The following is a 19,140-nucleotide window of genomic DNA, read 5'->3' on the forward strand; positions in this document are numbered from 1 at the left end:
AACGCAAGGGCGAGAGGGTACTACAGATCTGGAGCCGATTTCAAAAAACGTGCCTGGACTACAAACCCATAGATGCACGAGACATCGATGATGGTGGCCTCTGCTACAGACGTAGACAGAACGCGGATTCTAAGGAATTCGATAAAAAAAAAAGGAAAGCACCGCGCGTATCTGCTAACGCCGTGAAGGAGCCAAAGTGTGCTAACTGAATGTGCAGATGAGATAAAGATTCCGAGGAATGGAAGAGTAAATACTTGCATGCGATTTCGAGGTCACAAACCTCGAATCTTTAAGCAGACGCGTGCAGCAGGACGTGTTGTTCTTGACTCTGCTTCTAGCTTGACGTACCAGCAGAGCGATAAAATTCGCTACTTGCCATGAAAAATATTTCAAACCGCTCCGCTCGTCGGTAAACCGGTTCAGACATACGATCTTGCGTTTTGGTGTGAGAAAAAAAAAATAATATGCGGGCTACGAGACACGTCAGTACGAAGAAAAACAAGTTAAGTTAAATTACTATGACTCATCTTTTGACACTCATGCGTCTTTCATATCACCACCAAAATCTTAAGTACGTTTGTGCGAGGGTTTTTGAGTTATGGTACGCCGAAACATCGCCGCCCAATTAAGGGAGGTCAAGGGTTACGAATCGAACCTTCGTCCTCCATTGCATGGGTAAAGGGTGTAATAGATTTAGGATGGGGGGAAAGGGGGTTATGCGCTGCTGGACTATGAGCCCCCGCCCCTTGTGGAGAGCCCAAAATTAATTTAAAACCCCAGGGAACCTTAAATAGCGCCGAAACGTCACATGGGAGCTTTCATTTCTCGTTTTCATAAGGAGAAAAAAAGGTGGTCGCCATCCCGCCCCGCGAAAGTGGATGTCCAGCGAAGCTGTTGTAAACCCTTAGAAAAGCCGATGGGGGAAGGTATGAAATGTTTCTTGCCGTTTCTCGTTTCTGAAATGTTTCTCGTCGCCGAGCGCAAGCGGGCTTGTCGCTTGCGCTCGTCTTCTCTGCCGGCAAATGCTGGGTCCAGCTGCCTAGCCTGATGCATGCGCTCGGAGTTTTGGGCAAGAACTGCTCTATTTAGTGACACTATGGTCCTGCTTGCCTTCAAAGAATTGAATCTTCAAACACAATCGTTAGGAGAAACACATGGTGGGGGGTTCCATTGTTCACAGGCTCCTTATCATCCATAATGCTGTTTCGATGTTTGTTTTGTGGTTTCCCTTTTACATGAATACTGAGCTCTACGCGGTATGCCTGATTAACCTTGCACATGCGCTCGGCGTCTTAGGCGATAACTGCTGGGACCCGCCTGTTTTTTTTTTTTTTTTTTTTTTTTTTTTTTTTACGAACCGATATTTTCCAACCAACTGGAGGCTAACAGCTTCGCTGTATGATCGAAAATTAGAGCGCGACTTAGACAGCGACACAGGAGAACCGACGGGAGCGCTTGTCCCGTCGTTCTTCCTCTGTCGTTGTCTAAGTCGCACTCTAACTTTCGATCATAATGCACCAACTTGCCCAACAGCTTGTTGTAATGAAGCTTCGCTGTAAAACGGTCCCCGTTCCTTGGGCTGAGTAGCACGCCTTAGCCAATGAACCGCCGCGACGGGTCGTCGAAGGGCCTCAGCAATAGACCTCTTCCAGGCCAGTGGAACGCTCGTAGCGGAAAATACCAAAAGCACAATTGCTGGCTCTTTCAGCCATGTCTGCCGGCTACGTTGTTTTCCAATCCTTCTAATCACGAAGCACGCCCGCGGTAATAGCCGAGAGGCTTGCTTTAGATGACCACCCCGCTGCTTTTGTTTTAATTTTACGCGTGAAGGTTGCTCTTACAGTGCGCTGTTCAAGAAATTCAGTACCCTTTCTTACGACCGTCCGATGATTTAGCGTTTCTGTAGCGGCACCGAAATGCCAACTAGTAGCTGTTCGGATTTCAGCCCGCCGTTCCCACCGCCGCCGTTAGAAGTGGTATCTGCGATAACTGAGAGCCCCCAGAGTAACGGCGGAACCCGCAAGCGCATGCGCAGATAGAGGTCGTGGAAAAGGCCCATTGTGCCGCCGCGGTAGGCATCAAAAACTTATAAGCGCCAGTATACGTTTGCGCTTTTGCATACACCGACAAACGTATACGAAACTACACAGGGCTTTACGCATCCCATGGTGGTGGCGTCGGTCGCATTATGAAATGTTCCTAAATTCGAAATGGTCGAGAATTCAGCCAGCTGGTACATATTCATAGCGGTGCAACAAATAGCGCCAACAGACGCGGCACGGAAAGGAAACAACTATTTTGGTAACGAACACTTTCGATAATGAACGCTCCCCCATTTTCTGACGCCATGCAGCACGAAATCAGCCATCGCCGCGCAGCGGCCATAACCGCTTCTCATGGCTCCTGCGACGCCGGTTCTGCACGCCCATTCCAATGCGAAGTTTGCGCATTTGAGGCGGATGTGCGCGCATAAAAACACTGGCATGAGTCATGCTACCGAAGCTTCTTTTTTTGTTTCATTAGTGTTTTCCTCGTCAGTGTAGGTGTGGAACGGTGCAGCTACATGTACAGCCGGTAAAACGCTTGTCTATAACAGCGATTTCAACTTCAACCAGCTACATCCGAAAACTGCCGAAACATACTCGTTCCAAACATGTCGGAGGCAAAAGCGAAGGGCTAAGACTTCAAAATTCCGCAGTAGTGTTATTCAAATCCCGCTCCGGCGGGGCAGGATAGGGCTGAGAGTACGAACGCTGTGTTATAGACAAGCCTTTTACCGGCTGTACTTGCCATTTGCACAGCTGGAAAGTCTTCACGCAGTGCGCGGCGCGATCGCTGACGGCTCGTGAGAGCTGCACTTCCTTCTATTCACATATTTTCCACCTACAGTATTACGGCGGCTACTTTGGAATAACAACTAATTCCAAATTGCGTTTAAATGTTTTCCGTTCTCGTAATTCTAAGCAAATCGATTGATTGTAGGGGTTTAACGCGCCGACGCAACGCAGGCGATGAGGCACGCCGAATTGGAGGGCTCCGGGTTAATTTTGACCACCTGGGGATCTTTAACGTGCGCCGAAATCTCGTACACACGAACGTTTTCGCTTTTCGCCCCCACCAGAAAAGCGGCCGCCGCGGCCGGGAATCGAACCCGCGTCCCTGTGCTCAATTCTAGGCAAATTAAGTTTAAAAAGACAACTTATATCTCCGCTAAAATGAGCCGCAGCAAAATCGAAGTTTAAATCGCCCAAACTGAAAATTAAAAACCGGTACCTTGAAACCTTGTTTCCTTAAATTCAACTCCTGACAGTGAAATATCAAAACATTAATATATATACAAAACAGGCTTAGCTGTAAGTAAGCGCATAGAGGCACGCCACCAGACAAGCTTTGCACAAGCCAAATGGCGTGATTTCCCAAAATTAGCGGGACCAAACAAGTACACCGCCTTCCGTTGCCTTCCGCCGCGTGGACTTTCGTTCTATTTTTTACTCCCTCGAGTATGCACCAAACTTAGCCCGCCCTCTTGACTCGATAACCTGCTTTCGAGCACCTTCTTGTTTCTTACTACGCTACAAGACTCCCTAGTTTCTTTTGCTCCCCACCCTTTATGTTCAATGCCTTCTTCTTTTTTTCTCTTTTGTGCCGCCACCACCTTTCGCTTACACAAGCCGAGTGATCTCCGGCATCGGCCTCGCAAGAGCACGCACGTGTGAAAAAAGCGGCGATCGCACAAAAAAGAACGAACATCTCCGCCCCGCGACCTCCATCAAGGCGGCGCTGGCTCTCCCCGCAAACAGGCTCAACACGGCTAGACGAAAACATCGAACTCAAAAGAAGGGCAAAAAAAAAAAAAAACGCAGCAGAAACTGAACGCATACGCAAGCGACGCAGACCTCGAGGCAGCTTTCCAAAGAAAGTCAAGTATTACACACGCATCGGGCGGGCTCCCGTCTCACGCATACGCTAGAACGTGCGTCTGAGAAGCTCTCGGGCGGGCCTGGCGAGTTGCCCGTGAGACCGGACGCTGCTGCGTCTTGCGAGCCAAGGGGCTCTGCACGCGGATGCATCATAGCGGGCGGTAAGGTCATCGGCTAGGGAGTTTCCCCGGACGTGGCTGCTAATTACGAGGCGCCTGAGCCACAGTCTTGAGAAAGTGGGTACAAATACACGAATGACGCGTCGCAAAGGCGGAAACGCGACGGGAACACGTGCACGCGCGATTGAGCGACGACTCTCCAGGATGAGAGCCCAAAACATGCGAGTGGATGACCGGAAACGTCAAGGTTACCTCTCTGCTGATACTGAAAAGAAAAAAAAAAAAACAGCGCTACGCTAATGAGAAAACTAAGAGGCAAACACGAGCGCTGACTATCAATTGAGGTTTAATTTACAGCTCTAAGCAATAAGAGTTTTAGAAACGTGCTGAGTGGCTAAGGCGTTGTGCTGCTGAGCCCAACGACGCGGGTTCGATTGCGGGCGCGGCAGCCGCTTTTCTGATGGATGCGGAAAGCGAAAACGCCCGTTAGTTCGAGATTTCGGCGCGGGTTAACGATCCCCAAGAAATCAAAATTAATCGGGAGCCCTCCACTACGGCGCCCCTCATCGCCTGTGTAGCGCCGGCGCGTTAAACCTCACAATTCAATCAATCAATCAATCAATCAATCAATCAATCAATCAATCAATCAATCAATCAATCAATCAATCAATCAATCAATCAATCATCTTTAGAAACGTAAGCGGTACGCATGGACTTTTAAAAAACCATGAGAAAAAGCTCACCAGGGCACTTCGTTTTAAATATGACGATTCCACTGCATAATTTAACGTGCTTGCCACACCATTCACCTTCAAACCACGACCACCGTGGCCGTTAAATTTGTAACGCAAGTTCTAGCACGCGGCTATGCAGTGGTTTCGTTTGCTATTTCGCTTCATCTACAGGCAAAACGAGTGTCTAGGGGAATCAATAATGATCAATGTTGAAACTCACATGTACCATGCCATGACGTGCGCAGACGTTCCAGAAGCCCCGCGGCTGTTCGTGACTGGAGTTACGACCGATTCCATGACACTCCGTTGGGTCATCAGGTCCAGCAGTGACGTCACAGGTGAGACGAGGACGATCTGCCGAAACGAAAGTAAATCATTTTTGTAATTCCCGCTCGTGTTTACTAACCGCTCGGCGCCCACAGTTTATCGCGTTGGCGCCGCTGCTCACCGACAGGCGCGATATTCGTCAATAAAAGAAATCATCAATAGCGTACAAGACACGGCTGTTTGTTTCCCTCGTCGCAGGCTTCAACGTCCACTACCGACAGGAAGGCGGCACGTGGCTCGACCTCCCCATCGTGAACACGGCGAACAACACGTACACGCTGACCAACCTGCACACCGGATACGTGTACCAAGTATACGTGACCGCCTCCAACGTGTTGGGCCGGGGAGACCCCAGCGCCATACTGATGGTGAAGACCGAGAGCTCCGGTACGTTCCTCCCTCTGTCTACAAGTGCGAGCATCAACTACACGCGGCCTCGGTACACAACTACTCTGTCCTAGTATGCCTTAAGATGCACGCTTACGACCTCCTGCTGCTCATCTCTTATATACCAACAACTGTTCGCACCATTGGTATGATTGTACACAGCTGTCTTGGGTTTGAGATAACGGAACTGGCGGGTGCCTGCGCAAATGTGAGCTCTAAATTATTCAGGTGTTTCGCGGACTAAACTTTCGCGCGTAAGGCTCCTTCGAGTCATCTTGGTTGCGTCAAGCGCCGTGAAAAGCGCTGATGATTCGTACCGAAGTAACTTGAGCTGAGGATGCGTACAACTTCATCACAGCACTCCATGGCGTTCTAGAAAAGTTAAAGACAACGGAAAGTCGACCTGAACTGCAGGAGAGGCAACGGCACGTTGCAGTCTGATGAGCTAAGCTTTACTAAAGGGAAGCTTCCAATGCCTCACAACACAAAAACTCATTGCAGGAAAGCCAACTTTACACCACGGGAGCGCACATGGTGATGATGATGGAACGCGAAGCTTTTTCCGGAAAAGAAAAAAAAAAACACCTCCTGCAGTCGGAATCAAACCTGGGTCCCTAGCGTTATGAAGCCGACGTCTATCCGACTGCGCCATTCCACCGCAGTCCAAGCAGTTTGCATTTTGGACTTTGACTCAGGTTGCGTGGGAAGAAGCTTCGCGTTTTAACCGCCTAAGTAACCCGGGTAGATTATACCGGTGTACATGATGTCAACACCAAAGTGCATGAGAGTTACGTTAAATGCATGGAAGAAGGGTTAACTGTGCTCAACGTTCACATCTCCCAACCCGCTGCAATTGCGACGCCTCCCCGCCCATCTCACGGTGCAGCGTCGGGGCACGAGAGCTCGGCCATCGAGAACAAGCAGGCGGACGACGAGGTTCCCCTGTACCTGGACATGGCCATCATGATCCCGGCGGGCGCCATCTGCCTGGCCGTGCTCGTCATACTCTTCAGCACCTGCATCTGCGTGCGCAAGATGAAGAGCACGCCCAGGCCGGTGCCCGGTATGCGGAGGATATTTCCTTCGGAACAGCCACAGCCGAGGAAGAAGTGGAGCCGAGCTACTTATACGTTTCGAAAATACGTACATACAAAAAACAGAGTGTGCGTAAAGGGGCCGCTGGGGATGCGATTGGACACATCCATGGCTCACCAAGACGCCGGTCTGAAGGCAGACCGTGGGGGCCGCCCTTGGGTGTCATGTTCTGATCGGAGCTGTGCTGGGGCAATTTTCTGGTCAAATGCTTTCACCGTAACTTAACCATGCAGGCAGCGATCCTCGTAGTGCTCAAAAATGCCCTAAAAGTATTCATACAGGCTCGTAACAGCATGTTCGAATAACTTAGATGGTGCGTACTATACGCGCAGCCTGCCAGCGATGAGATATACATAATCAGAAGCAAAAAACACTTCCCCACTGAGCGCGCTTGTTGACCGGCGGCCATTTTGGTTGAAGGGAGCAACGTTGCTCCCTTCGCTAATGGAGCAACGTTGCTCCTTTTGGAGACTAACATATGACACATCGCAGTTAGTCCTTTGAGGGAGAAGCTACCATACCCTTTTTTTCTTACAGTGCTGATTAGGGAAACTTTACGAAGCGAGCAGAGAGGGAGTGGCGGATCGTTGTGTGTATGGCGGAAGTAGCGAAGCCGAAAGACATTTGTACGGTCTTCACGTAGCGGCATTTGCTCGTGCCTGATTAGTTTGGGGTGCGGTTCTGAATAGAGTCGGAGGTTGTGAAGGAGGGAATCGAGGGTTTCTGCTTTTGTAGGGTCAGTATAGGCTGTATGACCGTTCCTGAAAAACCGTTTCTAGTGCATAGCAGGTGCGTTCCCTGCCACGTCACTGTGTCGACGTGTCTAGGGTATTAGACACGTTAGACAGATTAGACCTTTAGTGCGGGTCAACGATGATCACCGCATTAGTGCGCAAGCGATGCCCATTATCGTGGACCTCATGATTAAAGGGACTCTGCAACCCTTCCGATAAACGCCTTCAATCTTTCCTTCGCGTCTGGAAGCACTGAAAAAGATAGTTATCGCGAGCCCAGAGCACCGCTGCGTGATTTGATCATAGCAGCAGATGCGCCTTCCATTTCTGGTTTGCTTTTGTAGCTTCCTTTTTAAAGTGGTTCTCGAATGTGTTCATTGTGTTAACTGAAGGAAAGCCGGCCAATAGCACCGCAGTAATGACGTTATTCTAGCGGTCGAAAAAACTCCAAGACGAGGAAAAAGAGCGAAATCTTTTGAGCATGTTTCTGAGTTATATGATGGGCACCGAGCAGTAATTTTGGCTGATGTACTTTGCGACCCCATAATCTAAGTACAGGATGTGTTGGTTGACCACGTTCCGCAAGCGTTTAAGATTTTTCAAAAAAAAAAAAGAAGCCTGAAAAGAAGAGTGTAGCATGGTCCCTTTAAACGTTTCCATTGCGTAAGTGTGCGCCATTCGGGCATATATCTTGCCGTTCTATACGTATTTCCCGTGACCTTCGTCCCACGAGCCACCTATAGCTAACGAAAATCTCCCATCGAATAGCTCGAGTTACTAGGATTACGTAAGCTGAACGTTCCATAACCGTTGCCTGACACGTGCTGTCGTCGTCCTCCTCCCTCGCAGAGATTCTGAGGTACGACCCGGCGACCCTGAACACGGGCACCATGATGTCCCAGAGGTACGTGGAGATGGAGAAGATGTCGGAGCAGGACGCGCCCTTCGCCGCCGTCCCTTACGAGGGCGGCACCATGCGCAACGGCACCGAGATGAGGGGCACACTCAAGGAGCGCCAGGAGATGAAGACCTACGTGCCCAAGGTATACTGCGTTCACCATCTTAACACGCCTACAACGCTACGCATAAAGTAGACTTTGGCGACCTAAAACAGCGAAATTGTTTTGAGAATAACACTAAAATCTTAAGCAACTGTACAAAAGACTGATAGAGGTTGTTGAAATACTCACCGAAACTCTGATAAATGCACGTAATCAGCGGCGATAAGATACAAGACTAGCGCTATTTTATTAATTTTGCAGTGGACCAACTAACCCAAATCAACTTTAAGCGCCTTCAAAATGTGATTAGATACGGGGCCAAACTATAAAATGTAGATGGGCTAAACTCTAAGGCATCCGATCATTGGTACCAAACCTCATCCCCTAAATCATTCAGAACAGATACAACTCGTCTTGATGGACTTCACGCCTGTCATGTCAGGCATTACACAATAATTTAAAGATTAAGAAAATCGAAAGAAGAGGCGTACAGAACGCAAGGACGTGAATGAGAAATGAGTAGGAATATACCGCTTCTAAATAGAAATATCAGCCACACTGTCATCATCCATGTCTCCTCCACTTTCGATCCGAACACGCGTGGCAGCTGTTGCGCATAAGGCATCTCAATTTCGCCCTCCCGCAGCCTCCGAACCCGATGAAGGACCGGCCGCTGCCGCATCCGGAACACTCTCCGCTGCGAATGGACGAGACCTACTACGACAGCGCACAGTGATCGCACCCCCGGGCAAGGCGGCGAGGCCCCAAATAGACTCCATCTCTCAGTGCCGTTCAGCGGACAAACAGGCGTGCACACGACTGCGGGCTGGGAAACACGGATGCGGAGCCGAGCGGAGGAGAGTTCGCGCACCGCCGAAGTCAATCGGCGGAGTGACGACCCTCCGCCATCGGTCCGGAGGAGTGCCTGAATGGTGGCGACGACAAACCGTCTGCGCCCATGTGCTCCTGCAGGCCGGACGACGACTACGCCCTGATAGAGACACCACGTGGACCCAGTGTGGCGTGCGCTGGCCTCGCGCGTTTTTGGGACTACACGAGAATCATGCTGGTCGTCTTTTCAGGATACGTGACGGAGCCTTCAAAACCTCTCCCTGATTCACGAGCGTCCTACACAATAGTCCCAGCCTAGGTGTGTGTTGTGACTGTGTGTGTGTGTGCCGGGGCGTTTTACACCATACACCAATACCCTCCCCACTTCGCCATAAACTCGCATTCTTCGAGTCAACACAGCACTGTACAAAATGTCGAGAACAGGCCACGGGTCGTTACAGGCAGCCACTCAAAACGCCTCACAGTCAAGGCGACTGTTTCTGCAAAGCAACGCTAGAGAGGTAGACGGAGGTCGCGGGTTTGCTCCGAAAAGATTTTTTTTTCGTTTCATCGAATTTATGTATGTTGCAGCTTTGCATTTATAACATCATATTGTTCTATTTCAACATTCCGCGGCTACAGCGACTGCTGGGTAATCTTTAAAGCGATGGCTTTACCTCCGTTAGCTAACTTGTACTATAGCCAACTATTTCTCAGATTTATGCGTAGGAGACTATACGAATTATGCAACGCTACGGGGTACTCCATTAACGATGATTATGTGCTCACGACGAATTACTACAGGCCGCAACACTGAGTCATTGAATTTTTTTCGCAAGGGTGCGAGGGCTGCCGAAGGTGATCCACTTTGTTATATAGCAGGGTTTAGAACGAATTTTCCACAAAGGTTGTAGAAGCTGACTTTTCAGAGGGCAACTACGATCTCGATATATTGTCGAGTGGTTTCGCGACGCGACTCAGAAGGGCTATTTGGACGGAGTTTTATGCTCACAAGCAAGCTTTAAAAGTTGGAAAAAGAATTTGAATAAGAGAATGAAGGTAGCAGTGAGAGATAAGCAAGATTTCATTCGACGCTACGAGACAAAGAAAATAGCCGCATATAGAAAACCTCGGCAATAACTCGAAATGACCGCATACATTCTGAGCCTCCTTTCACGCCAGACTGTTGTCAGTTTCGCTCGGAGCGAGTGATGCCCTCTGCTTTTCAACATCAGTGATGATGAACGTGGTGCGTTATATAGAAGTCGCAGCAACTACTTAACACCGTCTTTTTCTACTTAACGCTTCCGCACAACACACACTGTTCAGCACTTCGTGATGCAGCTTCAGGCACCGGTTGCCTGGAGGGCTCAGTCTAGTCACATTAGTCGTACCCTTCCTTTTGTACTCTTCGGGCCTCTGCCGGCAGCTAACTTACAACACGGAGTGTCGACTACGTATACAACAAGGTACCTAGGTAAAAATTGTTCCGTTTTTATTTCTTCGCTTTTCGACACCACAACTTTACGACCCTGTGGCACGACTTTCCCCTGATATGTGTTTGTGCAGAAGAGTCATCTCGTATTAAGAAGACTTAGCACAAGCAGCGATTGCGTAATATCCCTGTCGTCTCAGTATACATCTAATTAAATCGCAGGGGCGCCATACAAAGTGCTGTCGGAGATTTATACCACGGAGTGAAGTTCAGTAGGAACAACAAGCCGGATCAAGTGGCCGTTGTATCCCCATCTAATAATGCCAGTGAACAGTAATTGTTATTGCTCGTTTGTGTTCTATGCAAGAATAATACAAACACTGGGCAACTATTGCATGGAGAGTTCCTTGACCTCACAGTGGCGTAAGAGGAATCATGCCGGGGTTGAGCCGATTTAGGATTTTTTAACACATTCGTAGTAAGGCATTCCAAACAGCCGAAGAAAAAATAATTCTCCTGCGAAGCGTTTCGACATTGCCGCGATAGTTCCTTCATACTGCCGAACTGCCAAAACATCCGTTTCAGGGTACTCACATCGGATAAACCGGAGTTCTCCACCACGCTACGTCGGCTTTCGGTGACGCCGATGTAAAACAATGTACCTTTTGTGTGTTTCGCACTGGCACGACACTTACTCACCACAACTCAAGTTGGCACAGTCAATCGATGTCGAAGTACATTCAAATCCTTCCCTTTTTTGCACTTGACGCTTAAAAAGTGCAATACGTCACACCCCTTTCGTATTACAGGGTGAATTAACTACCACTATCTGCTTCCAGAGTTACCAATAGTACCAGCTGTGCCAAGAGAGTATGCGCTTCTAAAGCAAAAATATTCGGTAAATGATTTTCCATACCTTTTTTTTTTTTTGCTTATCCTGTGAAAATATAAAAACAAGAGCAAATTAAACAGAGGACAGTGGGGTCTTTTATAGCCTTTTGAGCTCTCAACATGTATAGTAAAGCTTGGGGCTGCAAGCTTAACACGGCAGACAGCCTCATGTATTTATTGTCTGCAATGTAGGGAACACACGAATACCAGAATCTCATTCAGTGCGTATTTTCTGCTGACAAGCGCCGTTACTAAACCACAAAAGTGGACGCGACGTCGCGCACACGGCAGAGAGCTGGCTTAGCGAAGGAACGAGTGGAGCTGTCCATCTCAAGTTCGAGTATTGTACAGTGCGAAAACTGTGTTACAACAAAACTATTTGCACAATCCAGGAATTGAACACTTCAGTCATGTGACTAACAAACCCATTTTCCGAGCGGTTATCCGCCCAACGGACCATTTTTAATAACTTTTCCTGTTATCTTGTCGGCGTAACCTCCACGCCCCCCACAAATACGACGGCACAAAACATTTCTCCAACGGGCATTACCGAAACAAATGAAAACTTATAGTAGTTATATCCATCGTGTCGTGGCAACGCCGCGCTCATCGGGTCAGGGTCTTCGGGTAAACGTTACGGGGGAAATATGGCTCGTTATCCACTGCTCAATACGACCAACCTCAGGAAGAAAAAAAGTCGCACAGTAGCTGCAATGGTTCCTTTACACTGAACGTGTTCCCATTTTTGATACTGGCTGAGCGGAACGGCAAAGCAAGTGGGCATGCGTAGAACACATCCCAGCTTTCTACCCACGTGCAGTTGCTTCCCCGATTCGCTCAACTGACGCGAAACACGCTCTGCCGATTTCAAGTTATCCAGACGTAACCGATTTTACCCGACTGTGTGCATGTTCAAGCATGATGACGATGATGTTTGATGACCGTTGAAACTGCGCATGCGCTGTTGCCTCGCACGCTGCACTGTGTGGGGGGTCGTGTAGACGGAGGTACGACCACAGCACTGAAGTTTCATCTAGGACTAGCAAAGCATTTATCGTTTCGTGGCCGTCATACCACAGGTTCATTCTCCCAAGACTCGACGCTTCTCAGCCGTTCAGGAGTGGAAAAAAATCCTTTCCTTAGTCGCAGTTCGTTCCTTGTAGTGAAGCGCCTTTTTTGTACACATTTATGTATTTGGTTATGTAAATATCGAAGAAATAAACAAACATTCCAACGAACTGGTGTGGTTTCAATATCTCTAGCCTTGCCACTCTCTCCTGTTTTTCACAATGGAGTAAGCCAACATCTAGCGTTCTTGCTTGACAGTCACGCTAATAATTCTATTCATGTGGCATATTTGTAGCCTGTAAAAGGATGAGCATTGCGCAGACCTACTTTAATCATGCATCCACATGCTACACAAGGACTGGTCAACTCCAATAACACCGGACAGTAAGCGCAACCTCTTAATGACTTTCAATGTCGATACTTCCTGCTGCCACTGCGTGCTATGCGACGACTCCAAAGGCTGCCGAGTGCAACACACGGAATTTAACGTTGAGGTGGAAAAAATCCCCTTCCCGGAATAAAGCGATGCCCCTCAATCACGCACCTTAGAAAATTCACAAATAAAAGCCTGCACCATTATTCTATAATTTACTGTTACTTGAGCGTCTGGTAACCGCGAGGAACATAATATATCATTCAGTGGAAATTGATGTGAGGCGAACGGATCTGGGCGCAAAACGGAACCGTCGTCTGGATATAGCCAGCATTGCTCCCCTGCCCGTTCAGAAAGTGAAAATTGGCAAAAAGAAGACTCTAGAGTCTAGATGTTCATTGCATAACCAGTCGTTGTATAAATATAAGATTATTAGAACACCAAAACTCACTCAAACACAAGACTGTAAACAGGCTTGCTCCGAACACGGGTGCGTTTTGCTTTTTCATATTAGGATCCTTTCGGTTCACGGCAATCAGCTCACTGGGGGAGTCACTGAGGCGTTTCATGTTAGAAAAGAGGCGATTAATGCATTAGCGAGCCGTCGATAACACTGCATGAAAAAAAAAAATCGTTTCTGAATCGATCCGTGCGTTAAAAATCAGTGTCAATACATGAAGTATGAGATATGCGTGATTATCTAGCTGCGCGCCATGATGACAGAGCACGTGGGTTCGGCCGTAGTACTTATGTTTGTGTTGCGCTTTCAATAAAACAAGCCCATATGAAGTTAACATCAGTCTCTCGTGCAATCCCGTCCATCGGATGGCGCGTACCAGCGCCTCCATCGCCTTGCGGGTTGATGGCGGAGAAGGCCAACGAACCAGGATCTTCTTCTCGGAGAACGGAAGGCGAAAGTAAGGGTTGCAAAGGGTCGACAACAGATGCCTTCTTTGAGGTCACAGACGGGTGAACTAGCATAAGAAGTGTCGCGCGGTCGCCGACGAGCCTCATCTTGCCGCCATGAAAATCAAGTAGGAATAAACATTACCGATTCCACTACAGTCAAACATCGTTATAAGTAGTATCGAGACAGTAAATTAGTTCGTTATATCCGATATTCGTTGTAATAGTAGAGGTAAAAATCGGCTGTAACAAATCGGCAATCTGGCTCACGCGAAAATCTTAGATAATAAGCGCATTATTGTAGGTTTCGAACTCGTTATACACGACGTAATCCTTAGCTGTCTCCTTTTCGCATTTCAAATTAAATGGACCGGAACATGGCAACGTGCAATTGCAACAGAATAAAGTACGGTTGACAGAACAGGCCTGCGTTTTATTTTTTATTTGAGGAAGGATGTGACCTTCGCCTGGCGGCTACTCACAGCACTGCCGGATGAAGCTTTCCACGGTGTCCACGCACGAAAGGGCCTTTTCTACTTTTGTAGTTTCACAAACCGTTATATTCTATATTTTATATTTTGCTTTTTAAACTAGCTATCAAGTTTAAAGCCTCGCGTATTCATTATAGCCGATATCGCGCGCGGCTCTGGCGGTTATTGTTTCGTTATAAAAAGAATTAATAAGTGTCACCGAAATAAAGCGTGACCAACCTAAGTTCGTATTTAGCTCGCTATAGCCAATAATTCGCTATATCAGTGTCCGTTATAACAAGGTTCGACTGCATTAACAAGACACCACAAGAAAGGGCTGTGTCAGGTCGAGGGGGAACGAATGACATGGCACGCTGTATGTGCAGGTCAGGGGAGCTGATACCTGAACTTGTGAATGATTTCCATTTTCATGGTGTTGCCCTCCGGACAAGCATGCCACGAGCACCAGCAGCGTCCGTTCCAGAAAACGGAATGCATATGCGGTTGCAAATAGCCCGGATGGAACATGTCGGCAAAATTTAAAGGTACTCGAGGCGAATGGAAAAAAAAAAAAGGGGGCAGCTTGCACTAGTGGCGCAAGGCTGAAGAAACAGCACAGCTGGGAGTCGAACTAAAGCTTCTCCCCACAGTGACAGCGGATCCGAGGAGAGAGGGAGCAGCCGGAACCCAGCAAAGGCGTTTTGGACGTCACTGTAATGCAATAACCATTAATGTATGTACAGTGGTTGGTTGGTTAGTTGGTTGGTTCCTTATGTTATGGCGCGTACCCACGCGGGGGATTGGCCAATAAGCTGCCAGTAATAATTAGGCTGTGACCCGGTTTATTTTAGAAAAAAAAAAAGAAGAAGTACGAGAAAAAACATTGAGAGTAGAAAAAAAAATCTTTGGATTGAACAGGATTGTCAGGAAAAAAAAAGTGATCATCGCCATCCCTTTCGTCGTCGCCTTCCAACGGCACAGCCGCGTAGGGCAAATCATCTCGTAGCGCGTCCTCGTCCTGGTAGACCTCCACTCCTTCGTCAGATAGACCAGTGACCAGCTGACGTCTGGATGGCGAAGGATAACTTGACAGATTCGTCGCCATCGCCTTTGGCGCGGCAGACTCGTGGAGCTCCGGTCGCTGCACGACGACGACGAAGCCGGGGCTCCTCATGTGGCGTAAGCCCACGCGCAAGCCTGGACGACGCCGGGCGGTGGCCACGAAGCACACGCTCACGTGCACTCGGGGTTTTCTGCCTACACCGGACGGATTTGTGTCACCCTAAATGGCTCTGCTGTTCAGTTCTATGGCCTTGAAATTTTGATATGCTTGCTTATACTGCGCATAAAAAGTCTTCACGGCAAGACATTTGTGTAAAGTAGCAAAGCCGAATTTAAAGAAACGCTGTGTACTGCAGTAGAACGGACAATTGGGCTAGTTGGTAGCTGCACATCTTGAAGGTGGAAGCGCTCACACAACAGAGACGAAAGTAGAAAAAACAGAGACGACACGGCGCTATTTTTTTCTGCTTTCTGTTTTTTCTGCTTTCGTCCCTGTTGTGTGAGCGATTCCACCTTCAAGATGAACTCTGTGCAAAGCTTGGTTTCTGTGAACCCGTCTTTCCCACACACCCTATTGCAATGGAGCCTACTACTACAGAAAAAAAAAATCAGCGGTCTTCCACTCTATGAAGGATGACCAGCGAAGCCGGGCGCCGTCCAAGGAGTGCCCGAAACAAAACCCGTTTGTGCGCAATACGCGATTGAGCATACAAATATCTGAATTATACTTGGAAGGACTACAGCTTTACTCTAGGGGACAAACATGGGGCCGCCCTTTTTCCTCCGGCGTCGTAGGGATCTTTCTGCCTGTGTAACACACTAACCCCAACCGCTCGACCACAGAAGACAGCAGTCAGGTCGCATCGGGCCGTGAGACGTCCACGTTGAAGTCTCTCCCCAGCATAGTCAACGGAGCGCGTGAAACCTGCCTGCGCGCACGCAAGCCCCCACGCCCACCACCCAAACGCGCGCATGAAAAAGGAAAGGAGGGATATAGACGCCACGCGGGGCGAGAAGTACACATACCCCACTCGGGAAAGAGATGGCATCGGTGGCGAGGAGTGCAAAGTAGGGCTGTAACCAAAATCCCTCCCTAACTGACCATGCTTCACTGCGCAACATACGACGAGGGAAAGCAAGCTTACAAAAAAATCAAGCTCGCACCGATCTCCTTAAAGTCGGCTTCAACTCTAAACAGAAACGCTTCACTGAGAAGACGTTGTGCCATGGGCAATATAAGACACGTTTATTGATGGAGGCCCTAAGGCCTTCTTTTTATTTTAACACGACAGCATTTTATTCCCGGACACACCAAGATTTCGGTGATGTTACATCCGTCACGGAAATGACGCCATTACAACGAAGCAAGTGGCCTGTAAAGGGTGCACCCCTGCACACAGTGTCTTCTTGCGGGGAAGCAACCTTTAGTACTAAAGAGTACCTTGTACTTAGGGTTGTTCATTTTCCGGTTTTATATTTTTGCACCAAAGTGTTTTATGCCGGAATACACCAAGATTTCATTACCGTCATATCCGTCACCGAAATGACGCATGTACACTATACGCCTCGAGCGCGGCCTGTAGGGGCGCCACTGAAATCCCCCTAGCGGCCCGTTTCGAAAGCAGCGGCGGGAGTCCGCGTCCCGCTCCCCAGTGCCGCCACTGCTTTTGAGGCACGTTCACGACCGAGATTTACCGTTTGCGGGCGTTTTGAATCCATGTTTTTGTGGAGCAGTCACTCTGTTCGCAAATATGGGATGTGTTTACGAGAGCATAAATGTTTCTGACGCGGTCTTAGTGTGGTATATTCGGTCTGCATAAGCGCCAGGTGCGTGTCACAGGCTATCGTTGCGGAACCGGCGTATGATGGAGCTGATTGTAGTTACACGGCCCTGAAATTTACTAACAGTGTCTCCGTGACCACCGGTTCCTCAGATGCTCATGCTACGGTTATACACTACGATGTAAATCAGTTTTGTGCGCTTACATAATCAGCGGTGCACTCATACCTGACAGCACGCCAGTTACGTTAGCCAATATTATACCTCAGATATTGATCACCCCCATTTACAAGCCAGTCTGGGTTAATTTCGGGAATATTCAACAAAAAGTACGATGGACAATGCATAATTATACTCAGGGGTCAGCACACGACAGAGTCGTCTTGTCGTGAGGTGAGAGCCCACAAAAATTCATCTGCTACATATATCCTCTGCGAGCAGCGCGGAGACAGGCTTGGAATGTAATCCACGTCTGCGACTAAATGCTTCTTTGAAATATCGTCATATGGCACAGGGAGTCTGCAGAATGAAGCAGAAACTGAAATCAGAGAGCCTTATCGCATGCCACTCTTCCAACGACACATTTCATCGCTTGTTGATATGTCCAAATATGCGTCCGCCGTACGATCAGGTCTTCGTTGAAGTCGAAAAACAAAAGGACAGTGAACGCGAGATTTGTGTGTGTGATTATTAAAACGTTCATTGCTTGATTCCGCTGCTCCGCATTTGTACACAACGTCCCCCTCTCCTCCTCCTCCTCCCCCCCCCCCTACCCCACTGATGTCTCGCGAAATAGCAGTGCATTTCGCATATAGTTGGTCTGGTGAACCCTACCTGGCTTAAGTTTCGACGAACGTCTTTAGCATCTCAGAAGCTGCACTGCTTTTTTTTTTTTTCATTTCCGTTAAAGCTATAATGTTTCTTCCGCACTTGCACAGCATTTATTTTTCCGTGGTTTCATTAATTCTTGCTATAAGGCGTGTGTGGGCAAATATTTAACGACCCACAGGCTTGGAATATACTTAACATTTTCGCATGGTTTATATTCTCATAAAGGGCATAATTTATTGTCCGGAATTGGGTAATCACATCCCCGAAACATATTTTTCTGCGACGTATATATTCGAAACGAAGTCGTATTCGTTGTCCACGCTGCAAAATGAAGCCAACCTCTCGCTGTGCCAGTATCAGGTAAAAACGGGGCGACAGTAGAATTCATTTGTCACAGCTTGACGTATTTGGAAGTGACAGTGGTGATATGCTGCTGCCGTCGCCGACGCCCGGAAGAGCGGCGACGAAGCGCGCAGAACCGCGTCCCCCGGTAGTTCTTGCAGGGGATCGCGTACTTTACGAAGACGCAGCTGCTTTTTAAGCGACCTAAACGTACTCTTTACTTATCGACGTCACCATAACAAGTTTTTTTAGGGCGCGGAAAGGCGAAAAGAAGAAAAACCGAACCAAAACACTGCACGAACCCCTATCAGCCGCGCAGCGCAAATCCCGTCAACGCCGCGGAGAAGCGGCGGCAGGCGGCGCAGCGATCGCGAAGCTCGAGGCGTATTGCCGAACCGAACCGCCAGCAGTACGTCGCTCGTTTATGATTTTTTTCCATACGCCAAACACCAGTCCCCGCGTTCTCGTTCCTCACGGGTGCGAGAACTGGGGAATTAGACAGGTTAGGTACATATTTGCTGTAAAAATTGAGTTCTTGCTGATCAATACCAGATATGGAGATGGATATTGCATCAGGCACCGGTCAGTGGCGGTCCCAAGGAGGGGGCGAAGGGGGCGGTCGCCCCCCCCAAAGAGGTCCTCAGTTTCTTATTTTTAGTTTTTTTTTAAGCATTCCACTTGCGCGAAGTTAAATCCCAGTGTGTTGCACCGCATACGCGCACACACCTCCATGGTTATCACCACTTCAGCAGAATTGGCGCAAGGAGCGATTCTTTGGAGAATTGAAGCGATTCTTTATTCGCCTCGCCCCCCACCCCTCCCCCCCCAAAAAAA

At 48.5% G+C, this 19,140-nt stretch overlaps 1 protein-coding gene and 1 long non-coding RNA gene across 7 annotated transcripts in view; one reads left to right on the top strand and one right to left on the bottom strand.

Moving 5' to 3' along the window:
• The window catches only part of LOC144153093 (cell adhesion molecule Dscam1-like), a 53,211-nt gene extending 42,031 nt beyond the window's left edge, over positions 1–11,180 (top strand). For all 6 annotated transcript variants that reach the window (XM_077684751.1, XM_077684749.1, XM_077684752.1 and 3 more), the window contains 5 exons: positions 5,019–5,111; positions 5,299–5,487; positions 6,374–6,550; positions 8,166–8,359; positions 8,964–11,180. In XM_077684751.1, the coding sequence (XP_077540877.1) occupies positions 5,019–5,111; positions 5,299–5,487; positions 6,374–6,550; positions 8,166–8,359; positions 8,964–9,053 (743 nt within the window). In that variant the 3' untranslated portion in view covers positions 9,054–11,180. The remainder of the gene's footprint in view (positions 1–5,018; positions 5,112–5,298; positions 5,488–6,373; positions 6,551–8,165; positions 8,360–8,963) is intronic.
• Positions 1–19,140, bottom strand: part of LOC144153101 (uncharacterized) — a 201,635-nt gene that overhangs the window by 140,335 nt on the left and 42,160 nt on the right. The window contains exon 2 of the long non-coding RNA XR_013319311.1: positions 4,994–5,127. This is a non-coding gene — a long non-coding RNA (uncharacterized LOC144153101). The remainder of the gene's footprint in view (positions 1–4,993; positions 5,128–19,140) is intronic.

Source organism: Haemaphysalis longicornis, unplaced genomic scaffold, assembly GCF_048455015.1.
Source record: "Haemaphysalis longicornis isolate Haplotype H1 unplaced genomic scaffold, Haemaphysalis longicornis Haplotype H1 scaffold_9, whole genome shotgun sequence".
NCBI lineage: Eukaryota > Metazoa > Arthropoda > Arachnida > Ixodida > Ixodidae > Haemaphysalis > Haemaphysalis longicornis.